The sequence below is a fragment of the Sus scrofa genome, chromosome 13 (genome assembly GCF_000003025.6).
Source record: "Sus scrofa isolate TJ Tabasco breed Duroc chromosome 13, Sscrofa11.1, whole genome shotgun sequence".
Lineage (NCBI taxonomy): Eukaryota > Metazoa > Chordata > Mammalia > Artiodactyla > Suidae > Sus > Sus scrofa.
In genome coordinates, this window is record NC_010455.5 from 16287240 (window position 1) to 16313489 (window position 26250).

General features: G+C 36.4%; 1 protein-coding gene across 3 annotated transcripts in view; it reads left to right on the plus strand.

Annotated features, from left to right (window-relative positions):
• The window catches only part of RBMS3 (RNA binding motif single stranded interacting protein 3), a 1489550-nt gene that overhangs the window by 1318319 nt on the left and 144981 nt on the right, over positions 1-26250 (plus strand). For all 3 annotated transcript variants that reach the window (XM_021069971.1, XM_021069970.1, XM_021069972.1), the window contains exon 10: positions 17203-17309. In XM_021069971.1, coding sequence (XP_020925630.1) covers positions 17203-17309 — 107 coding nt within the window. The remainder of the gene's footprint in view (positions 1-17202; positions 17310-26250) is intronic.

The following is a 26250-nucleotide window of genomic DNA, read 5'->3' on the forward strand; positions in this document are numbered from 1 at the left end:
GAACCTCCATTTCTTCCACTGTAAAACTGGCTCCCCTCATCAGACTGTTTTAGGGACTAAATGAAAAAAGGTACTGCCGTGTAGTACTCCTTCCAAAAAGATAGGGGTTTTGACATTACTGCACATGTTTTTTGGCCATGCCTGGGGCATGCAAAATTCCCAAGTCAGGGACTACCCCATGCCACAGCAGTAAACAGAGCCAGAGCAGTGACAACAGCAGATCCTTAACCTGCTGAGCCACCAGGGAACTCCTTGACTACATAATTTTATTCTTCATTTGATCTACCAGTTGATTCAAACCAGTTAAAGCCTGTTTCTGTGTGCTCTTAAGGTAATGGTGTTAAAATTTCTTGATTTGTTTTAGCATTTATAAGCTAATAAAATATTGATTTTTCCATTTTTGGCAGATATATACAGTTATTAGTTATTCACCCAGCAAGTATTTTTTGTGTCCTCCATTTTCTAGAAGCAAGGGATAAACAATAGACAAGATAGGCAAGGTCTTTGCTTTCATGGAATTTGGATTCTGGGACAAGCAAATGTAAATGAACCATGTAATTTTAGATCATGATAATTCCTATGAATGTACATAAATAGAAGATTTGATAAAGACTGACTGGTGAATATTTCATTTTGTATGATCAGGGATGGCCTCTCTGAACAAGTAACTCTTCAGCTGAGATTCGAATGACACAAAGGTATCTGGGGGAAGGATCTTCCTGGCAGAATTGCAAGTATAAAGCACCTTGACTCATTCAGTGTCATTAGAGTAGAGTGAGTGATGGGCACAGTGGTTAGAAATGAAGTCATAGAGGTAAGGAGAGACCTTGGCTATGAAAAGAGTTTGATTTCTTTTTTTTTTTTTCTCCTAAATTTGATGAAAAACTACTGGAAGTTTTCAAGCAAAAGAGAAGGATACAACCTGATTTTTGCTTTAGAAAGATCAATGACAAGAGTTCTCTTGTGGCCCAGCAAGTTAAGGTCTGATGTTGTCACCACAGCAACTCAAGTTGCTATTGTGGCCCGGGTTTGATCCCTGGCCCAGGAACTTCCATATGCTATGGACATAGCCAAAACATAGGTAAATAAATCAAAACTTTAAAAAAGATCAATGACTAGTTCATGAAAAACCAGTAGTGGTAGCTGTTGCAGAATCCCAGAAAGAGATAGAGGTACCTTTGAACAAATTAGGTGAGAGGGGAGAAGAAAAAGTGGAAAGAGTTAGTATATGTTTTGAGAGTAGAGTTAATGGTTGGTAAAGATGTAGAGATAAAGAAGGAAAGCCTCTTAGATTCATGAACTTAGAAGTTCATAACTACCCTCCAAGGAAACATCTGATAGAATTTACAAAGACAGACCTATCCACACAGGCAAATACATTTTACTTGAGTGTCAAAACCAGAAAATTCATTTTCAGTTGAGGATTCATCCAAGGCCCAAATGAACAGATGAGCTAGGAAGAGTAGTTTGTGCTCCTAAGAGGTTTGTATAGCTTCTTTATTTTAAAAAGAACTGTGTCAGGTTTTTTGTTTGTTTTTTCCCTAATGAAATAGAATATTAGACTGAAAGCTTAAATCAGTTAAGTACAGTTTGCAGTAATTTACCTCTTCCGTGCCTGGCTGATACAGTATCCAGTAAGAAATAAGAGCTGTAAGAGATCGTGGTGTATGACAGACCTGGTAACAAGTAGCATAGAGTAAATGTATGTGTCATCTCAAAGGAATCTCTTACCTGACATAATCTTGCAGAGATAAATGGAGATGCCATTTAGAATGATGAATTAAACCTGCCTTTTATCTTTTCATTCATGTCCAATAAAATAGTTTAAATTGAGTAGGAAGTCATACCTGCTCTGATCTAAGATCTAATGTTATACAAGATACACATTGTGTAAGTAAATAATCTGATCCACGTTTCTTTATGTGTAACTCCTGCAAATTCTGGAAGCTGTCTTTGATCTGACTGGTTTTGACTTTGTATCTCAGGGTCAGAGTTCCAATTTCAGCAGCTGAAGACCTATTTTTGTGGGCAGAGATTAACATTTCCCTGGACTAAGATCTGTAATTTTCTGTATTAAGTCTTGAACCAGTGCCATGATGCTAGTAAAGTGGAGTATCCATGAATTTAAAATTCTTTTTCTCATGAAGCCATAAAATTAGTAATTCCATTAAGTCCGGTAAAGGGGATAAATCTAGACAAGTGTAGTTCTGTGTTTTAAATAAAACACTGTGAATTCACACAGTGGGATATGGCTCTCCCCTCATATTGTCAGGACATCTGTTCTCAATACAGAACAGAGCCAATACTGTTCAGGTCTTTCCTTGGTATGTCGCTGTGTCTGCAGTGACAAATGCCAAATGTAGACTTTCTCAGTGACTGGTGGCCACTTACAGAGGGAAAGAGGGCAGCTCCCAGAAGTCCTGCCTGCAAGAAGACAGCTGTGTGAGGTCTTACACAGCAGACAGCCAGACAAAGCAGGATAGGCATCAGGAATGCCTTTGTGGGATCTTCCTCCAATAAACCCTTGCCACTTTTCTTCAGGTATCTACATTTTATGAACTATGCCACATAGCACTGTTCTGGCGTTGCCTTATTCTGATAGAACTCAAGTTTAATAGTAGCTTGATGGTTTCCATTGTGTCTTCTTGTTTTCTTGAAGCTTATGCATATTTTATAATGTACTTTAGATTTTTTTCAGGGATAACTATAGGTTCTATAACAACTACTGTCCAACAAGAAAATCAAAGGAAAGTCCAAGGGCCTATTAAATAACCTAGAGTTTTTATGTAAAGGCCTTTGTATAGTCTGTGAGTTGCCTAGACATTTATCAGCCCCCAAAAGAACAGGCATGTTAGATAAAACCATATGGGTACATGATGAATGATTGTTGAAACTGAGGGAAGGGGATATCGGGATTCATTATACTATTTTCTCTCTTCTGTGTATGTTTAAAATTTTTCATAAAGAGAAGTTATTTATAAATAAATGATAACTGGCATATAGGGATGATGGAACAATTTTTTTAAACAAATTTTTCAGAGGCTTTATGTTATTAATTTGTAAAGCTCAAAAATGTAATGGGACATTCTAAAACCTAAAAAGAGATTAAGGGGTAAATGCCGCAACTTTAGAACATTTTCCATTTTCACATTATTGGTGATGGAATTTATTCCTTGGAGTAAAACTAGAATCTGACTAGAAAATCACACACAAAAAAATTTTTTTTGATTATTAACATATTTGCAGGCCCTTAGAGATGATTTGATATTCTTTCCTATCATAATACATCATAATTAGAAGAAAAATATACTCTATTACTTTTTTTTTTTAAATTTTTTTTTATTTTCCCACTGTACAGCAAGGGGGTCAGGTTATCCTTAGATGTATACATTACAGTTACATTTTTTCCCCCACCCTTTGTTCTGTTGCAACATGAGTATCTAGAGAAAGTTCTCAATGCTATTCAGCAGGATCTCCTTGTAAATCTATTCTAAGTTGTGTCTGATAAGCCCAAACTCCCGCTCCCTCCCACTCCCTCCCTCTCCCATCAGGCAGCCACAAGCCTATTTTACAAGTCCATGATTTTCTTTTCTATGGAGATGTTACTCTATTACTTTTAAAATCTTCCCCTTTTTACTCAGGCTCAGAAGGGGTCAAGATGGGAACCCTGGTGGCTCTCTGGTCTCCTCTCCATCACCCTCCTCCTCCCTTCAGTCCCTCACTTCATTGCCATTCTTCCAAAGAGCCAAGCATACACTCACCTCAGGACATATGTGCTTTGGTACTTTTTCCAAACTGGTAACTATATAATTCACCTTACAAAAGTTTATCTGTTCTTTAGAAACTTAGTTCCAATTGAATCTTAAATTACAGTTTACTTTCTTTTCTTTTTTTTTTTTTTTTTTTTTTTTTTTTCTTTTCCCACTGTACAGCAAGGGGGTCAGGTTATCCTTACATGTATACATTGCAATTACAGTTTTTCCCCCACCCTTTCTTCTGTTGCAACATGAGTATCTAGACATAGTTCTCAATGCTATTCAGCAGGATCTCCTTGTAAATCTATTCTAGGTTGTGTCTGATAAGCCCAAGCTCCCGATATATCTACCAGCCAGGAGAATATTCTGTAATATCTGTTCCCATTATGTTTTGGTAAAAGGCAAGGGGTTCTCCCTCCTGACCACCTGAAACCAGTCTTCTCAGAACCAGCTTCCCATATAAAGAACCAGGGATTGATTGAAGGGATTGGTTCTGCTTTGAACCAACTTCCCATGTGAACAACCACATGGCTGACTCCATATATGAGCCCCCTTCAGAAGACCTCCTCCCTCTTCCTCTGAAGGCCTCAGGGTATCAGCCAAGGAAGATTGCAATGGAAGATACCCACTACCAAGACTGAAAGCCATCACCAGATCTACTAAGAAGAACATTTCAGTTAATTCCCATAGAGAGTGGAAGACAGATGTTGGCCTGACATTAGCTAACTTTCTAAAAGAGTATCCGAAATGGAAAAGGTAAAGAATAATAGAAATTTGCCCTTTATTATTATTTGGCAAATTGGATGGAGTCTCTCATGCACTATGTCTGCAAGAATGAACCAAAGCAGGGTGTTTTATAGTAATTCAGTATATTGAGGTTTTTTTTTTACAGTTGACCCTGGTAAGACAGATCATAATCCATATAAAAAGAAAGTTCTCCTTTTAAGCACTCTAAGTTTTATAGTCTAAAATAGAAACTTTGATCTCTCATCATTTCTAAAATTCACCACTATGATACCTGCTGTTTTGGGGCTATTTTCAATCAATGGTACTCTTTCTATGGTGGACATAAAAGAGAGGTACGGCCCCAGGGAAATGGCTCTAAAAGTAATACTTTTTATATGTGCCCCAACAATATTAATGATGTGGAACATTTGCTTTGTGTGTTTCATCATTCATAAAAGCTATATTTCTCTGCCTATCTCTCATAACGGTAACTTATTTATCCCAATCTTTCATTCATTCCACTAATATTTACTATATGCTACTATATACCAGGTTTAAGGTTAAGTGCTGAATGTACTGTTTTCTGTTGCTTGCTTAATGTCTGCTTTGCTATCAGAAAGAAAATTCTTTGCTTGCTTAATGTCTGCTTTGCTATCAGAAAGAAAATTCTTTAAGGGATAGAACTATATTTGTTTTATCCCCTGTTTAAATTGTTCACACACAGCGTAAAACCTGGTATATAGCATTATATTTCAAATTAACTTTGAAAGAATTTCAGGTAAGTTTGAATGATTGTATTAAAACATTAGTAATTAATGGTAAGTTCTCTCAATGGGAACTTGGGGTGGGGGTGGGAAAAGAGGTCAGGAAATGGAAATTTTCTATAAAAATGATTCAGTGGGAAAATAAGGAAGCCAGACAGATCAGAAGAATAAGTATAAGCAAATCTAGGAAGGTGTGAAAGGTCTCAGCCCTTTTTGAGTAGTCCTATAAGTAGAGATAGAAGTGTATATTAAGGTCATGTTTTTAAAGAGCATTTTGTGCTAAGGAGTTTGGGCTTTATTCTATAGGTAAATGGAGAGAAGAGTCACATGATAAAGTTGGCATTTTAGGAAGATGAATATAGGCAATGGAAATCCATATAAAATATGTTTTTTAATTTTTATTATAGTTGATTTACAATGTTCTGTCAATTTCTGCTCTACAGCAAAGTGACCCAGTTATATATATATATATATGTATATTCTTTTTCTCACATTTTCCTCCATCATGTTCCTCCTTGGTAACCACAAGTCTGTTCTCCATGTCCATGAGTTTGTTTCTTTTCTGTAGATAGGTTCAATTGTGACGTTTATTAGATTTCAGATATAAGTGATATCACATGGTATTTGTCTTTCTCTTTCTGACTTCACTTAGCATGAGATACTCTAGTTCCACCCATGTTGCTGAAAATGGAATTATTTTGTACTTTTTTATGGCTGGGTAGTATTTCATTGTGTATATATACGACATCTTCTTAATCCATTCATCTTTTGATGCACATTTAGATTGTTTCCATGTCTTGACTGTTGTGAATGGTGCTGCAAGGAATATAGGGGTCCATACATCTTTTTCAATGAAAGTTTTGTCTGGATATATGCCCAGGAGTAGGATTGTTGGAGCATATGCTAGCTCTATATTTAGTTTTCTGCTCCATACTGTTTTCCATAGTGGTTGTACCAATTTACATTCCTTCCAACATTGTAGGAGGGTTCCCTTTTCTCCACACCCTCTCCTGCATATGTTATTTGTAGACTTACTAGTGATGACCATTCTGACTGGTGTGAAGTGGTACCACATTGTACTTTAGATTTGCATTTCTCTAATAATTAGTCATGTTGAGCATTTTTTTCATGTGCCTGTTGGCCATCTGTCTGTATTCTTTGGAGAAATGTTTATTCAGGTATTCTGCCCATTTTTCAATTGGGTTGTTTTGTGTTATGTTTTTGTTATTTGTTTTTGCTAAAATACCTTTAATATCCAGTCTCAGTGGAAGAACTGGTAATCCATCTAAGAAAAAAATGAATCTAGGATAATTATTCAACCTTCTACTGGGCTATTCTAGCCCTGAACTGTTTTATCCCTTTGTTTCTATAGCAAGAACAAATGGATATTCTATTTTAGAGCCATTTGTATGCATTGTTTTTACACTCAACTGCTCCTTAGGGTCCTTTATAATGCCTTAGATTTATCCATAGATGTTTACAGCACATATGGTCTTTAACACCTCTTTGAAAACCTTAGTTTCTAGTATCAAAGTTAAATTTATTTAGTATCAATTAGTAAGTGATTCAGGTGACATGAAAGCACTCTTCAGACTGTCACCATTTCTATTCCTTGAATCTTGAATTAGAAAAACCTCTGTCCCAAGCGACTGCCCCTATGAACCCTTCACCCACCAAGGGAAACTTCTCCCAGCTGACACCCCAAGCCCTGTTAACTGATACCTACACTGTACATACAGCTTTCAGTTTAAAACTGGAATATATTTATTTCTTCTAACTCGGTTCACTGCATTTAGAGAATTCTCTCAGTCACTAGCACAGGTAATATACGTTCAGGAACAGCAGGTGGGAAATGAGATGTTTTCTTGACTTGAGTATGAGTTCAGTTTGGGGGTGCATATGCGTTTGTTTCCGTGAGGGAAGATCATTAAGTGGTTACTGGGAGGAATCCTGATGTTTTTCATTATAAGTTTCCTTATTATGGTTTCCCCCCCCATTTGTTTTTTCCTGGGGCAGGTAACATGATCTTCATGTGAAATTAGAGTTAAACCTAGGTATGGGAATGGAATTCTTTATTTTTTTTTCAAGTAGGCTGGTTAGATATATTTAAAGATGGAAAATATGGGATTTTATACTCTCTTAACAGAGGACAAGGTTGTGCTCTCTTAAATTCTTTAAAAGTTCATTAATCTAAGGAATCTGAAGAAGTCGTTTTGTCTGCCTGCATGTATTTAATAACTTGATCAACAGATAATGAAATGTGTACTCCCCCAGACAATTTGCAAGGCCACTGGGGTGGATGCTAGGCAAAGGTGAATATGATCCAGCTCCTGACTTCAATCAAATCCAATTTTCATAATAGTGAAGGAGAGCATGGCCATGCATTATGGAAATTTAATGAGATTTAGCTGGTCCCCTATTGATGGGCATTTATAAATTATGGTACATGATAATTATGCCACAAAAGTGAGCAGCATTTCAAAAGGATGCTATGTGCTGATGCAGAAAGCTCTTCATGTATAATTAAACAACAAAAGCAACATGCTATACCCTTTGGGATTGAAAAAAAAAAAAGACAAAAGAAAAAGATCCAGATAGATGGAAGGTGGGTTAGTAGATATATATTTATACGTATTCCTGGAAGGAATGATAAGAAATAGGATGGAGGGAGCTGAAAAAATGTCCTGTACTTTTTATTTTTAACCTTTGTATATATTTTAATTTACTGACTATAATGTCCTTTCATTTATGTGTTTGTTTATTTGAATCTCAAAGGAGTATCTGCACAAGATTGTAACTGTGTATTTTTTTTCTTCTTTGTGCCTGTTATTAGAAATAAAGTGTCATATAGAGTATATGGTAACTTATAAATAAACTAATTGATTAATTAATTTGAAAATATGGTTCATAGAGAACAAGAGTTCAAAAAAGAAGATAGGAAGTCAGCTGGGGATAAGACATTCTCACCAGTTAGCCTTTCCTTTGGCTACCTGTTTTGTGGGTTTGTAGAAGTGGCCTTTCTCCTGCAGCAGAAAGAGCTGGCCCAACCACTGTTGAACTAATGTGTCACTCTTAATTTTCTCAGCTGACTTTTAACTCATTTACCCTGGCCTGTATTTAATCAGGATGGTAAGCTGCCTAATTTTGTTGAATGTATTAGTTTGGGCAATGGGTTTTATGTCTGCCTCCCTCATTATAATATGAATATATTGAGAACAGAGATCACATGTGTCTTGTTCACCACTGTCTCTCCAGCACCTTGTAAACTGCAGCCTCATAGTAAATGATTAATAAATATTTCTGAATTAAAAAGATTACATAAATATGTAAAGAGCTCTTTCAGGGGCAAGTATAGCACTGTGGAAATATGAGGGAGGGAGAGGAGGAAGACAGGACCAAATAAGATTCTCTTATTTAAAGACTTGGAATCTTAGAAACATTGTCCTTGATGTTTTGCCTTTCAACTACATGCAGTTCCCTGAACTGTAGTTGGATAGGTAAGTCAGTTGTTGATAAGTCAGTTAGTGCTTCTGGGAAGTGTCTCTCTTTTTTGCTTTCTTGGTATCTTTACTCAACACAGATGATGTTTCAGTTGTATTCCCTGCAGAAGGAACCAATTTAACCTTCAGCACGTACTTTCTGTCTCATCTATTTGAAACATGAACTTTCTCTGTTATGTTATCCCCTTATGGGGTTTGCTTTGTCTTCTAAGAATAAACTTTTTCTATGTGAAAAGAATTATCAGAGAATTGTTACAAATAAAAAAAGATTATATTTTAATATTTGAAACAGAGGGGTGAGCTTGAGATAATTATCCAGGCCATAATATGATTTATCAAAAAAAAATATTGTTTCTCCCTTTTCCCCCAGGAAGTGGCTCTTCTCCAGCTCTTATTGTCAGGCTAGAGCATTTTCCTTTTCTATAAGGCTATTTCCCATAGTGGAGAATTATACTTATAACTAAATATAAGCAGCAGTCCTTTACTGAGAGAGAAAATTGGGAATGAACATACAAATATGATGCTTTAAATGTTATTAATTTTTTGTTTCCACCCTTTCGCTTTGCATTTCTTTGCTCATTTTGGCCTGAACAATAGGGTTACACATGTCTCTGACATTTGTAAATAGTACCCATGTAATTTGTTTATTCTACTAAAATAAACTGTTGTTAAATGGGCAGCATAAATCATCTTTGGAGGTCTCATTGGATGCTTTGTTTTCAGTTCCAACTTGTAGGCAGAGAACCACCATAATCATATCTTAATGAATATTCACTAGTATTGCTCCACCCAAAGTTATGAGTCAATCATAAGAACTGCTTAAATCTCATTTCCTTTTATCCTCCGATGGAAAAGAAGGCAGAAAGTAGGCAGTTGGAGAAAGAGCTTGATTAGATATCCAGTATATATGGTTCTCGCTGCGATGTTTTTACCAACTAACCACAAATTAACTGGCAATTCATCAGATTTTTTAAGAGTTTAAATTACATACATTTCTTTTATCTTTTTTAGGGCCACACCCATGGCATATGGAAGTTCCCAGGCTAGAGGTTGAATTAGAGCTGCAGCTGATGGCCTATGCCACAGCTACAGCAATGCCAGATCTGAGCTGCATCTGCAAACTACACCCCAGCTCATGGCAATGTCAGATCATTAACCCACTGAACAAGGCCAGGGATCAAACTTGCATCCTCATGGAGACTAGTTGGCTTCCTTTCTGCTGACCCATAATGGGAACTCCCTACATTAAATCAGGTTTAAGATCAGATAACAAACAGGGGCTCAAGGCCTTGCAGGATGGAAGTTTGTTATAACTAAGAATTTTCCAAATAACTCATTTATTTTAGCACAGAATACATAATTAAATGGTAAACAAGTTGCTAGAAGTTGAAAGGAAATGTAACCACAAAGCCAACTTGCCTATATAAAGAAGCTGTTTAAAATATAATAATTCTGTGTTGTAGTCTTCAAATAATATTTGCCATGTAAAATATGGTCTATAGATTTGGAACTTACTAGCTCCACATCTAGAAAGACATATAGCTATAGATATGCACATGGATATATGCATATGAAGTTTATCATTATAAAGCATATGAGGGAGAGAAAGTAACAAATTATTTGCATACAAGTCAGAGGTGTTCATCTGCAAAATTTTCTGAATGTAACAGCAAGTATTTTAACAGTAGTAATAGAAAATAAGGTAGTAATAAAAAATAAAAAATAACTCTATGTTAGAACCACTCTTATATCTATAAGTTGTACATTATTACTATGTATCTGATATTAGTACAGGCCATTTCTGTCTTCATACGAAGGAATGAAAGGTGCTGGTCAGCTGTAAGACAGCAGGAATGTTGAAGTCTGTGGAGCATTGTTAGTAAGGGCTGAATGTTCTAATTCATTGTTGGTCAACTTAAAAACACACAACATGAGGGTTGTTGAAGTTTTATCCAGGGACTTCACTGAGAACTATAGCCTGGGAGACAGACTCTCTCAGTAGCTCAGAGAGAACTGCTCTGAAGAGGTGGAGAGAAACCAGCTTATGTAGTTTTTGGCTAAGGAATAGGTACAGTCAGGCTTACGTCTCAGTAAGACGTTACTGTCCTAGACAATGACCACTTTGTCAGGTTCAGAACACAGAGTAGTGCAGCATATATGTATACTGAATATCTATTTTTTCTTTTGGTTTTTTAATAATTGAACATGTTAAAAATGTTTCTAAGTTTCACATACATAAACTACTATCACTTTTTAAAAATTCATTAGCATGATCAGCTTTTTAATGTAAATGTCATCTTGAATGACATGGGGATAGTTTGTTTTAATTCAAAACTAATTCATATCCATACATTAAAAAAAATAGATTCTACATTAAAATTTTCTAGTATTTTAACTTAGTTCTCGAAATTATTTTTTAAAAAAAATTTTTATCTCATCCCTCTACTCTCACTCAAAGATTTTTTTAAGCTCACCCCCAATAAATTCTGTTGTCATTACCTGACTCTGTCCACCCAGCTTCTCCCACTCCACTTTTTTTTCTAAAGCAAGATTTATAATCTGAGATAGAAAACTTTTAAATTTAATATTTAAACTACTAGACCTGTAAATTGTGGTAATAAAGATATATTTTTTAAAAATGTCATCACAAATCCAATTTAAATACTAGAAGAGTTTAAATAAATTGAATGCTAAAAATTAAAAATGCTCAAATTCTTTACAAGACTGCAGGAATTCTGCTGTTAGTACATATTAACTGAAATGTATGTCATTATCTCCTTATAGGATATGATGTTAGAAACATTTTTAGTGAATAATAAAACTAAAGGTAGATTAAGTTTTAGATAAAAATCAGCATATAAAGTTTTACATTAATTTTGAGAAGCATAATATTTATTGTTAGTTTAAAATAGCAAATTCTGTAAACCATTAGACTGCTTTATCAGTTTTTTCCTCTGATGTTTCATGCTTAATACAAAGTTTGGAAGACTAGAAATACTCCACTAAGCAAGAAAATTGTAATTACTCCTTCATAATTACCATGCAACTTTATTGCCATGCATTGTTATAGTTATATTTTAAATACTCCCCATTTACATGATAGACCATAATGTCTTCTAGCACATTATAATCTGCAGATTGTAACTGCATCTCACTTCTACAAAGGACTTTTCTTCATTTAGCCTCTATTTTAACTACTGTTAAAAGAGACTAAACAAAATTAATTGGCATTATAATACTGCCATAAGGAAATTGTAGACAATATAATATTTCTGTGCTACTGAAATCATCCCATTATGCAAAGAATTAATGTTTAACATCTATGATATATTCCTCCTTCCCTGAGGAGTCATTCATAATCAACAGTGCTTCTCAAACTTTAGCATACACAGATATCACCTTGGGATCTGGTGCAAATGCAGATTTTAATTCAGTATGCCTGGGAAAGGGCCCTGGACTCTGCATTTCTAGTAGGCTTCCTCGTGCTAATACCATTGCTACTGGTCCTTAGCCTGCTCTTTGAATAACATTATTAAGCATTACGCATCCTTCTGTGCAAAATACTGTTAACAGTTTTCACACACACACACACACACACACACACACACACACACACAGTCTCTCTCTCTCTCTCTTTCTCTCTCCTTCTCTCTCTCTCTTCACCCAGATCTCTGCTATAGTCACTTTCTACCTTTAAGCCTGGAAATTGTTACTGTTAAAAGACTTAAAACAGAGAGAAACTATTACCAAACTCAGGCTGTGCTGCTCACCACTGGAAAGAGACAAGAGACAAGTCTTGTTTGGAAAGGAAATGTCGTTTTATTCAGGAGGCCAGCGACCTGGGGAGAAGACAAATTCCTGTACAAGAACCAACTTCGAAGATTCTGCTCCCCTACAAACATTTTTAAATGGAGAATAATTTGGGGGAGGAGGATAAGAGTCTTCTTACCCTCCACTGTGTACAGATTCTCTTCTTCGGGGCTGCTGATGAGTTAGTGGGGCAGGGTTCTAGGACTCTTGTGCTCAGCCTGAACGTGCTAGCCATTCTCCACCTGTATGGGGGCCTTAGTACATGAAGAACTCAAAGCTATATCCTTGTGTACATTCATTGAGGAGGAACCAGGACCCTGTGCTACTACTGCGCTATGTATCAATTCCCTAGTTTTAAATAAATGTATGGTATATGTAAACTATTTGGTGCGTGCGTGTGTGTGTGTGTGTGTGTGTGTCTTACATATATTAAACAAAGGAATTGAGAAAACCCTGTCTTTTAAAAAATGTAATTATAGGAGTTCCCGTTGTGGCTCAGTGGTTAACTAATCCGATTGGGAACCATGAGGTTGCGGGTTCCATCCCCGGCCTCTCTCAGTGGGTTAAGGATCCAGCGTTGCCATGAGCTGTGGTGTAGTTTGCAGATGCGGCTCGGGTGCCAAGTTGCTGTGGCTCTGGCTAGGCTTGGCAGATACAGCTCTGATTCGACCCCTAGCCTGGGAACCTCCATATGCTGCAGGTGCGGCCCTAGAAAAGGCAAAAAAGACAAAAAAAAATAAAATAAAATAAAAAATAAAATAAAATAAATGTAATTATAGATACTTCATTTTAGGAAGATCAAATTAAAGATAGAGATTATCTCTTTCAAAGAAGAATGATTTCCTGGAAGTTGGCTCTAGAACAGTTATTTTTCAGCATTTTATTATAAGATCTGCAGAAGGAAACCCCAATGACATCTATTGCTATATAGATGGTACAGTAATTTTCCTGGTAGAAAAATACAGCTTTGATAGATTTAAACTGCCAATAAGTCTCTTGCAATTGAGTGAGAAAAAAAAACCCTAATAATAATTTTTTGAAAAACAGAAGAAGAAACAGGGAGCTTTCAGTGTAAGAAATTGCACGTTAACATGTGTAAGAGTACCATGACTTGTATTAAACTCAATGTACAATGGAAGCCAAGCTTTTGTGATGACTCAGGAGGAGGACCTGGGCTGTGGTGGGCAGATGATCCAAATACAAGATGAAGTCAGCCAGAACCATGAGGGAAACATAGATCTCCATGAGCAGATTTCCTTCTCATCATTCTTGGAGCATAGTCAGTCATAATTTCTGCAGCCAGACCACCATGGAGTTGAAATGTGACATAGCTGATAAAGATCAAGCCCAGCTGATCAAGCACTCTGAACGCTGACTCTGACAAATGACTAGGATTTTAGCTAGTAGAGAAGCTGGGCAGTAATGCTAGCTTAGCCAATGTGGATTTAATATGTATTTATGTACCATATACCCTTTAAGCCCTTTCCATGCATTAATGCATTTAATCCTCATAGCAGCTCTCTGAGGTAGGTAACATTATTATCCCCATCTTATACTTCAGAAAAATGAGTCACAGAAAAAGTGTTTAAAAATAAATATCTGGTGTCTTGTAGCTGGAAAGTCTGGGAGCCATACATCATACCCAGACTGCTACTCCTAACAATTAACTCCACCCAAAGTGTGTGCTAAAACCTGAGGAACACGAGCAGCCTATAGAGAAACCATTATCATACCTCTAGTATATGAGTTATGTTAGGACCAGTATACTGTTAACCCTAAAAGAATCTGTTTTAGGAGATAATAGAGAAAATCCTGCTTAAGACACTAGAAAGGATGGCTCATGAAAGTCATTATCCAAAAAAGCATAAAAGTAGAAACTAAAATTCTTCACTGTAGACAGTTTAAGTTATTTCTAGGTTTGTTTGCTTTTTTTATGAAAATTATACTATTGCCAGTATTATATAATAATCCCACTTGAAGGGATGAATGTACATTCAGTCTTTAAAATGCAAGAAAGGCAATATCCTATAGTATGTTCCTATAGAATATATCCTAGAGAGGAGTGATTATATGTATATGTAAATTTTTAAGAACGAATAGGTGTTGTTTTTTGTTTGTTTTTTGTTTTGTTTTGTTTTTTAAACTGGCCACAGGGAAAAGCTGGGACTTTATTTTCAATGAATATATTGTGGGTTTTTTTTTTTAAAGTTAATTTACAGTGTTGTGTTTGTTTCAAGTATACAACCAAGTGATTCTGTTATATATAGATAGATAGATATTTTCTTATGTATATGGTAAATATATATGTGTTCTTTTTCAGATTCTTTTCCATTATAAGTTATTACAAGATAATGAATATAGTTCCATGTGCTGTAATTAGGTCCTTGTTGTTTATATATTTTACATATGGTAGTGTGTATCTGTTAATCCTAAACTTCTTTTTTTTCCCCATCCCTGCTGTTCCCACTTCCCCTTTAACTTTGTTTTCTAAATCTATGAGTCTATTTCTGTTTTATAAATAAGTTCATTTGTATCTCTTTTTTTTTTTTTTTGGTTCTACATGTAAGAAATACCATATGATATTTGTCTTTCTCTGACTGACCTCATTTAGTATGATAATCTCTAGGTCCATCCAGGTTGCTGCAAATGGCACTATTTCATTTTTATGGCTGAGTAATACTCCATTGTACATATTTATTGCATCTTCTTATCCATTCATCTATCAGTGGACCTTTAGGTGGTTTCCCCATCTTAGCTATGGTAAATGGTGCTATGAACTATTGCATTGGGGTACATGCATATTTTCAATTTAACTTTGCTCCAGGTATATGCCCAGGAGTAGGATTTCAGGATCATATGGTATAGACAGACAGACAGACAGGCAGATTCTTTCAAAGTCTCAAAGGAACTTTTCTTACACAAAGTGTTTTAAGGTCCAGTGATTGCATTTCACCCTTTCAGTTTTTCATTTGGAAAAAGAATTTCGACTATTTCTAATACGATGGAATCAACTGTCTACAGACATTTCCCCTTGTGTGATGTTATGGTTTTATCAAAATTATAAAGTCAGAAGCTCATAAAAGCAAACAGTTGAAAAGCACTTGTGTCCAGAGAAACAGTGATATTCCTTGAGAGCTCTCTATGTGCAGTTATGTGCCAGGGAGAGTTACATATTTCTATGTTTTGTATTTATAGGGCAGGAAAGACATTTTACTTTTCATTTCTCTCTGCCAGTTGTGACCCCCTATCTATTTGAGTCATTTTCTCCAATACTGATTAATAGAAACCTGCAGCTAATAGAGAGTAAGCTAAACTCTCTATTAATAGAAACCTGCAGCTAATAGAGAGTAAGCTAAAAGGATTGAGTAAAATAGTACTGCCACTTAAAGCCAAATGACTTTAAGATATTTATCTATAGACAACTGTTTGCCTATATTCCTTTTAAACTATTGATTTTGGAGAAAATTGCAAGTCTCATGCGTTCCATAATTTTTTGATTCATTCAGATTAGCAAATGCAAGCAACCTAGCTGGGAGTGAAAATGAGGAAGAATGTGTATTGGGGAAAATGGTATCTGTTACCTACTAAGATAATAATGCCACATATCAATTATAAAATCTTAGTGGCATGAACCAATGCAGATTTATTTAGCTCGCATGATTGTTTGATGCCCTTCACTGTTCTCACCTAAGCTTATAAAATTTTCTGGGATCAACCACTTAAGCATCCCTGCTGATCTTAGATGAGCCCACTCACAAGACAGATAGCTCTTGTCATGGATGCTCTAGTTTGGGATTTGCTGGGCTGGTGTGGATGACTCATCTACATTTGTATAGACAACAGCAGGGTAACCTGGATATATTCAAGTAACCATACAGAGAAGCAAAAAAAGGAAAGTCCTGTGCTTAAAAACATTCCAATTTCTGCTTATGTCTCATTTGTTAATATGCCATTGGCCAAAGGAATTCACATGAGGTCAGACCAAGAGTCAGAGCAAGAGGGCTCAGCAATGCTACATGGAGGACAAGAATACAGGGAGGGGTAAAGAATTAGGACCATGTGTGGGAGATGACAAATCAGGCAGCATCCCATCCAGCAGAGAGAAAGGAGCTCCTCAGAGCTGTACAAAATGAAAAACATTTATAGGAAGAGGGGAATGAGACAAGAAAGGCATATTAGCAAAAAAGTGGATTGGTTGTAGCAAGGAGAAACTAGATGATTCCTGCCTGACTTGTTTCAGAATCCAATTTCTCAGAGAGGCTAAAACTTTAATCAAGTTTCAGTGTGGTGACAAGGGGCTTAGCATAAGTGACTCCATTTTGGGCTTGTTGTCTTGTTTTTAACATCAACCTACTCAGAAGGGATAGATTCTTGTCTCTTTACTTCTAAGACAAGTTCATATTCTGCTTCAATTGCTTATTTTTTCAACAATATTGGTTATATTCTTTTATGGCCTGCCAGTACTTTTTTTGAAGCCCAGTTGGTAGAACAGATGCCAACAGAGTTGAAACTAAAAGGGGGCCAAATATTTCTCCAGAAGCAAGACTACTTCAAAAGATATGCATTACAAAGCATTACTGTGATTCACATAATCACTTATTTTTAAAGGGGATTTGCTAATGGAAAATTGGTTTCTTATCTTCCCAGCCCCTAGTGAGCCTTTACTGTGCAAATTCGCTGATGGAGGACAAAAGAAGAGACAGAATCAAAGTAAATACACCCAGAATGGAAGGCCTTGGCCCAGGGAAGGAGAGGTGAGTCCTGACTGACCTTTGCTCAGAAATGTGGCAGCAGACAGTCCTCAGAAGGGTGGTGAGACAGACATAGGGGCTGTGAGGAAATCAGGTCCCATAGAAAACCAAATGGCTTCAAAGGGGGCAAATGAGCAGGCCTACATCAATTTGTTCAAAACAAAAGTACCTGAGGAGCAGACTAGGACTTCCAAATTGACCTCAGTTCGGCACTATAGTGAGTCTTCTGTCTTTAACCAAACTTGAACCTTATAGCCACTCACTGAAACACACAAAGAATCCATAATTGTGTAATAGTTATAAAATGAGTGTATAATTACTTAAAATATTTTCAGTGAAATCATTAGTAAAATGTAATTGTTTGTGTTTGAAAAAAGCAAACAAAAAAATTAGATTTATTTCAGTCTATCATGAAAATGCTCCATTTGCATATGTATGGGTGCCTATACATATGCCCATGTTCTCATAAATGTGTTGGTATGTGTTTTATATATGTATAGGTCAGTATAAAATATGACATTTTCTGTTGATCAAGGAGGAAAAACTCTGATACAGCACTTTACTTTTTACAACAAGGAGAAAAGCATTTAACAATTAATTATCCATTTCCTTTCCTAACACAAAACAGAAGAAAGGCAAGCTTAAGATCCAGTGCCACTTAGAAATGGATCCCCTTTGGTTATTTTTGTTGTAAGAAGACAAGGAAAATGTGTCTGGGCTTCAAAGAGGTCTTTTTATTCTTTGTGAAATGAAATGGAGTTGTTCAAATGACTTGAATAAATGCCATTTTGTACCAAGGCCATAATTTCAACAGAAGAGCTTTAGTTAGTATTTCTATTCAAAGCAGCCCCTTCATCCATTTATCATTTAAGAAGCATCCTACTTGATGCAGCATTTTACACTTTCAATACTGAGATTACAGTTGTAAGGAAAGAAAAGAGGGTGATATTTTTTTCTCAGCAAACCTTTAGCCATTTTTCAGTTTCTCAGACTGTGGTCTGTCTTGAGTATTTCCATACAGATCTGAAAATCCCTTGGAAGGTGTATAGCTATGTTCAAGTACTATATAATGTCTATCTCATTACATTCAGAAAGGAAAAAGAGAATCACCATTAGTACTGGAAGCTAATTTAAAAAAAAAAAGCAAGACTTTCAATGTTTCAATTTTAGAAAGGCAGTCACTGTTATGTTCATAACAGAAGAGGGAAGGGTGTGACTTATATGTTTTTAGTGGGCAGTTTCCGGTCAGCGGGTAGCCCTATTACCCTGGAACACAGCTGATATCTGATAGCACTCATTTTCACATCGGTCTAATGACATTCATCTGTTGTCTAGAAAGACTCATTTTATCTTTTAAAATTTAGTTGAGTCAAATGCCCATTTACTAGAGAGACTTTGGGATCACAGACCGTAACCCAGAATGCTCAACATTTAACTTAACACTAATGGCTGAGACTTCATTCCCTGTATTCTCAAAATAGATACCAGTTGCAGAAGGACATCTCACCCATGTCTACATTTCTCAGAAACCAAACCAACAAACATAAAAGAAATGTAAACTTAGAGCTGCCACCTACTATATACAGAGTCTACAGCTTTGGGTTTAGAGAATGGCAAATACCAGGTGTACTGTTGCCATGGAAGTATTGTGGGGTCAAGTTCAGGACCCAGAGTACCTTGTAATTTAAATGTAGGTTTTAAAGATATATTCCTAATCTGTGTTTTTAAGAGTTGCCTTTTAAGACTATAGATTTTCTTGTTGAATATGAAAATCAAGGAACCTTAATAAATTTATGCGACCAATAAAAGCATATACCAGGTATGTAGACATAGTCAGAGGGAAAAAAAATCAGAAAAAAAATGACGTGAACTAAAAGTATGCTTATCAGACATCTTGGTTTTGAGATGAGCATGTAAGTTTTTACATTATGATTGTGGTCTTAGAATTAGACACACCAAGTATATTAGATAACTATGTGTCCATCATGACATATTTTCTGCTTCTCTTTTGCCTTGCATTACACTTGTTAGAGAAAATTAAGGTATATTAGCATGATATATAAAGTATAGTGTCATGCAAATCCATCCTGTATAAACAGTGTTTAATTATTTCTTGTAAACCAGTCAATTCTAATTACCATGTTCCAGTGTTTCTAAGACAGACATTTTGTTGCTGTTGTTTTTCCACATTTTAACACTTCTGAAATTGTCAGTCCTCTTACAATCCATGCCATTATTTTAAGATGATTTGCATTTGTTCCTGTTAGTCCTCCAGGAGCACTACCTAGATTCTTTGCTTTAGGTCTTTGACCACACAGATTGTGAGAATTGAAACTCTAACTAAAGAAAGTACCGCGGGTCAGATTCTTAGGGGAAATTTTTTGCCTCCTTCCCTCATGAGTGTTAAGATTGAGACAGGCATCTTTCTTTGAGTCCATTTCTGGTAGGTGGTTTTGTTTTTCATTTACCTTCTAGCCCTTTGGCCTTCCAACCTTGTAAGGAGATCATTTGGGGTGCTTGTCTTTGCTTGTCTGTTTGTCTTGTTATATAAAATAAACTTTTATATAAAGTAAGCTTTTCAATCACTGTTTCCTTGGATGGAATCAAAATGATAATTTAGATTCTGATGCTTCACAATTTATGATCATAACACAGATTGAGTCTACTTGCCTCTCTCTTCAGTCAGGCAAAAAATGTTAGTGTGTAAAGGATTCTTGAGGCAGTGCTTAAGATACAAAACCAGTAGACTGCAAGCCACTTAAAAGTACCTTAAGCATGACAGTTGATTGGCTAATTAAAATTTTAATTTATTGCATAAAGCTGTTTCCTTCTAGGTGGCATTTTGAGAAGAGTTTTTTTAGTATAGTTTGGTAAAATGCTAATACTGAACATATTATACACTTAAATTAGTGCATTTTAGAAAGGTTTTGAAACATAAGTGTATGTTAGTGGTCATGTTTTAGCATAAGTGACAAATGCTGGGATATTTTAAAGTTATTAATTAATCTCTCAAGTGACATCCTAAACTCTGAGCACAAGGGTCAGGTTTTGGGCCGTGAGCCCTCTCTTTCCAGGTTCTCCACTATTCTTACCATTTGATTTCTTAATGCAGTCTTCCTCTAACTCTTTGGTCTTTATACTCTTAAAAAATCAATATTTATTCATCAAACAAAAAAAGTCAATATGTAGTTTTGAATTTAATTGCATGTTATACTTAAATTACTGGCATCTCCCAAAAATAAGTTTAAAATTTTAAGTCAAATTTTAGTATAGTTCTAACATTTACAGATAATGCTAAAGATAACTCAGGGTCAAAAATCTTCTCATGCTGGAGTTCCCATTGTGGCTCAGTGGAAACAAATCTGACTAGCATCCATGAGGATGCAGGTTTAATCCCCGGCCTCCCTCAGTGGGTTAAGGATCCGGCATTGTGGAGAGCTGTGGTGTAGGTCACAGATGCACCTTGGATCTGGTATTGCTGTGGCCCTGGAGTAGGCCAGCGGCTACAGCTCCAGTTAGTCCCCTAGCCTGGAAACCTCCATATGCTGAGGGTGGGGCCCTAAAAAAACAAAAAAATAAATAAATAAATCTTCTCATGCTACATCAGACTAGACTAGAATGAGTCTACCAGAGAAATCTAACACATCTTAAGCTGTCTTTAGATGTCGTATATAACACATCTTAAGAGGAAGAAAAAAAAATTTTTGGAAAGGAGAAGCTTTATGCTATAAGGACCTTGGCTGACTGAGCATAGGTCTTATAAAAGCTTAAGTCTTGTAAAACCAAGTGACTATGTGAAAAATCACTTAATCTAGCCCAGTTTCCTGGGTGGTTTATCTCATGGGATTTTAGGAAGAATATTATATTAACACATGTGTGCAAAAATGCCTGTAACCACTAAGAAGATGTGCTTGAAGTATTCATAAAATGGTGAAATTAAAAATAAAGATGTGTTTTAGATCTTCAAAAATTTTTTTTAAAAATAAACATAAACAAGCCCATAACATGTTAATAAAATAGTACATTTTAATGGAAAATACTTTTTCAAAGCATAGATTTTTTTTTTCCGGAAGAAAGGCACTGTTTTACATTTTTGTCCATTGCTTGAATGTCTGGCTGAGTAGGAAATGACCAGATTTACGCAAAAGCAGACTGTATTTTATTGTACTGCCACAGAAATTGTGTATTTTACAAACTGCAGCTTTGTGGCAATCCTGGATCAAGCAAGTCTATGGGTGCCATTTTCCCAACAGCATTTTCTCACTTCATGTCTTTATGTTACATTTTCATAATTCTCACAGCATTTCAGAGTTCTCAATTATTCTTACATCTTTTATGGCGATCTGTGCTCAGTGATACTTGATGTTATTATTGTGATTGCTTTGGAGCACCAGGAACCATGCCCATGTAAGATGGTGAACTTAATGGATAAATACGAGGTGTATTTTGTCCTCCACACTAACCAGCTATTTCCCCAACTCTCTGCCCCTCTCTTTGGGCCTCCCTGAGACACAGCAGTACTGAAATGAGGCCAGTTAGTAAACCTAAAATTGCCTCTAAGAGTTTAAGTAAAAGAAAGACTCACACATCTCCCACTTTAAACCAAAAGCTAGAAATGATTAAGCATAGTGAGGAAGGCCTGTAAAAGGCCGAGATGGGCTGAAAGCTAGACCTCATATGCCAAACAGCTAATCAAGTCGTGAATGCAAAGGAAAAGTTATTGAAGGAAATTAAAAGTGCTACTCCAGTGAACATACAAATGATAAAGCAAAATAATCTTACTGCTGACATAGGGAATGTTTTAGTGATCTGAGGAAACTACACCAGCCACAACGTTCCTTTCAGCCAAAACCTAATCCAGAGCCAGGTCCTAACTCTCTTTGATTCTATGGAGGCTGAGAGACATGAGAATGCTGCAGAAGAAAAGTTGAAACCAACAAATGTTGGTTCATGAGGTTTAAAGAAAGAAGCCCTCTCCATGACATGGAAGTGCAATGTGAAGCAGCAAGGGCTGATGTAGAAGCTGCAACAAGTAATCCAGAAGGTCTAGCCAAGATAATCAATGCAGGTGGCTACCCTAAACAAAAAATATCGGTGTCAATGGAACAGCCTTCTATTGGAAGATGCCATCTAGGACTTTCATAGCTAGAGAAGAGAAGTCAATGCCTCTCTTCAAAGCTTCAAAGGACAGGCTGGCTCTCTTGTTTGAGGCTAAAGAAGTTGGTGACTTAAAGTTGAATCTAATGCTCATTTACCATTCTGAAAATCCTAGGGCTCTTAAGAACTATGCTAAATCCACCCTGCCTATGCTCTACAAATGGAACAACAAAGTCTGGATGACAGCACATCTGTTCAAAACATAGTTTACTGAATATTTTTAGCCCATTGTTGAAACCTACTGCTCAGGAAAAAGGATTCCTTTCAAAATATTACTGCTTATTGACAATGCGCCTGGTCACCCAAAATCTCTGATAGAGATATACAAAGAGATTACTTTCCCTTTCATGCCTGTTAACAACATTCACTTTTTTTTTTTTTTTTTTTTTTTTTTTTTTTTTTGTCTTTTTAGCGCCGCACCCAGAGCATATGGAGATTTAGGGGTCTAATCAGAGCTGTATCTGCTGGCCTACGCCACAACCACAGCAACACCAGATCCAAGCCGCATCTGCGACCTACACCACAGCTCAGGGCAATGCCGGATCCTTAACCCACTGAGTGAGGCCAGGGATTGAGCCCGCAATCTCATGGTTCCTAGTTGGATTTGTTTCCACTGTGCCATGATGGGAACTCTCTGCATCTGTGGACCAAAGAGTCATTCTGACTTTCAAGTCTTATTATTTAAGAACTGTGTTTTGGCGTTCCCATTGTAGCTCAGCGATAACAAACCCAGCTAGTATCCATGAAGATGTGGGTTCGATCCCCTCGCCCTGCTCAATGTGTTAAGGATAAAGGGTTGCCATGAGCTGCAATGTAGGTCACAGATACAGCTCAGATCTAGCATTGCTGTGGCTGTGGTGTAGGCCAGAGCTGCAGCTCCAATTCAACCCCTAGCCTGGGACTTCCATACGCCTAAGGTGTGGCCCTAAAAAACAAATACAAAAAAAAAAAAAGAACTTGTGTTTTGTGAAGCTGTAACTACCATAAACAGTGATTCCTTTGATGTATCTGGGAGTAGTCAGTTGAAAAGTTTCTGGAAAGGGCTCACCATTCTAGATATCATTAAGGACATTTATGATTCAAGGGAAAAAGTCAAAATATCCACATAAATAGAACTTAGGAAGAAGCTCTCATGGATAACTTTGAGGAATCCAAAACTTTAGTAGAGAAAATAACTGCTAATGTGGTGGAAATAGCAAGAGAATTAGAATTAGAAGTGGGACCAGAAGATGGGATTGAAGTGCAGCAATCTCATGATAAAACATGAGGAGATAAGGAATTGTTTTTTATGGATGTGAAAAGAAGGTAGCTTTTTGAGATGGTGTCTAGTCCATGTGAGGATGCTGTGAAGATTGTTGAAATGACCACAAAGCATTTAGAGTATTACATAAACTTAGTTGATTAAACAATGGTGGGGTTAGAGAGGATTGACTCTAATTTGAAAGAAGTTCTGTGGGTCAGATGCTATCAAAAAATATTGCATGTTACAAAGAAATCATTTCCTAAAAGGAAAAGTCATTCAATGTAGCAGATTTCATTTTTTTCTTATTTTAAGAAATTGACACAGCCAACCTAACTTTCAGCAACCACTCCTCTGATTAGCAGCCATTAACACTGAGGCAAGACACTCCACCAGCAAAAAGATTACAACTCGCTGAAAATTTAGGTGATGGTTAGCTTTTTTTGGCAATAAAGTATTTTGAATTTAGGTATGTACATTGTTTTTTTAGACATAATGCTATTGTACACTTACAGTATACTGTGAACATAACTTTTGCATAGGCTGATAAACCCACCAAAAAATGGTAATATGCTTTATTGTGATGCTTACTTTACTGTCATGATCTGGAATGGAAACCACATTATCTCTGAGTTAAGACTATCTCTGCTTCAGCGTTCAACCTGTTGCAATTTGCTGTTTGGTTTAAGCATATGAAGATAATCTAGCTTCACACAGACATGTCTTTGAAAAAGGGAGGACCTCTGGATCTCTGAAAAGGATTTCAGGAACTCTTAGTTGTCCTTAGACCACACTTTGAAAAACATTGTCCTAGAGAAGCTTGATCCAAGGAATGATCTTCAATATCCATATATCAGAAAAGCCTTTTAATATATTAAAATACATCTGTATCAGTTTGTAAATGTAACTAGTCAATCAATGCAAGCCCACTGTCCCTTGCATACTGTGCTTCCTCTAGGACATCTAACGATCCAGCAAGAACAGGGTGCCTGTTGGAATGGCAAGAGTTCCCCAGGTTCTTGACCCATCATTTAAATTCCTTTTTTTATTTTAAATGATTTTTATTTTTTCCATTATAGATGGTTTACAGTGTTCTGTCAATTTTCTACTGTAGACCAAGGTGACCTAGTCACACATACATATATACATTCTTTTTCTAATATTATCATGCTCCATCATAAGTGACTAGATACAGTTCCCAGTGCTATACAGCAGGATCTCATTGCTTATCCATTCCAAAGGCAATAGCTTACATCTCTTAACTCCAAATTCCCTGTCCTTCCCACTCCCTCCTCCTCCTTGGCAACCACAAGTCTGTCCTCTAAGTCCATGAGTTTCTTTTCTGTGGAAAGTTTCATTTGTGCTGTATATTAGATCCAGATATAAGTGATTTTATATGGTATCTGTCTTTCTCTTTCTGACTTACTTCACCTAGTATGAGAGTCTCTAGTTCCATCCATGTTGCTGCAAATAGCATTATTTTGTTCTTTTTATGGCTGAGTAGTATTCCACTGTGTGTATATACCACATCTTTCTAATCCAATCACCTGTGGATGGACACTGGGGTTGTTTCCAGGTCTTGGCTATTGTGAATAATGCTGCAATGAACTGAGGAACAAAAATCAAGCAGGAGGCATACATAACTCTCCCAGACTTCAGGCAATATTACAAAGCCACAGTAATCAAGACAGTGTGGTACTGGTACCAAAACAGACATACATACCAATGGAACAGAATAGAGAACCCAGAAATAAATCCAGACACCTATGGCCAGGTGTGCTTGTTGACCATCTGTTTATCTTCTTTGGAGAAATGTCTATTCAGGTCTTTTGCCCATTTTTCCATTGGATTGTTGGCAACCCATGCATCCTGCTTTGTTTTTGTTCCTCAGAATTGCTTTAGAAAGTCTGGGTGTTTCATGGTTCCATATAAATTTTCGGATTGTTTGTTCTAGTTCTGTGAAAAATGTCATGAGTAATTTGATAGGGATTGCATTGAATCTGTAGACTGCTTTGGGTAGTATGGCCATTTTTGCAATATTAATTTTTCCAACCCAGTTGCATTTCTATATACTATCAATGAAATATTAGAAATGGAATACATCGTTTAAATTCTGATTGGCCACAGCATATGCCATTCTGGTGGTGAAATGTTTCTAGCGTCACCTCTAGTTCAGGAGTTATTGTTACTTTAATATCGCTATGACTCTCATGACATTCCACTAGCCAGATATTCCATAACATCTGGAATATTCCCAGTTCTTTACTTCAGGCAAAATGTTGCCTAAATTGATCTTATTAGTGCCCTCCCAAATGACAGGTCTGGAATTGGGAATGCTTCAGATTAGTCCAATAACATATCAGAAACATGAAGAGGAACTGCTGTATTTCTTTATACATTCCCAAAGATTACATTTCCAATGACTTCCAAAAAATCCACCAAGTTTGTTTGGACTCTATACCCCAAATGATAAGAACTGGTGATCAAAAATACTCGACCAGAAGTTCCCATTGTGGTACAGCCAAAAAGAATCTCACTAGGATCCAT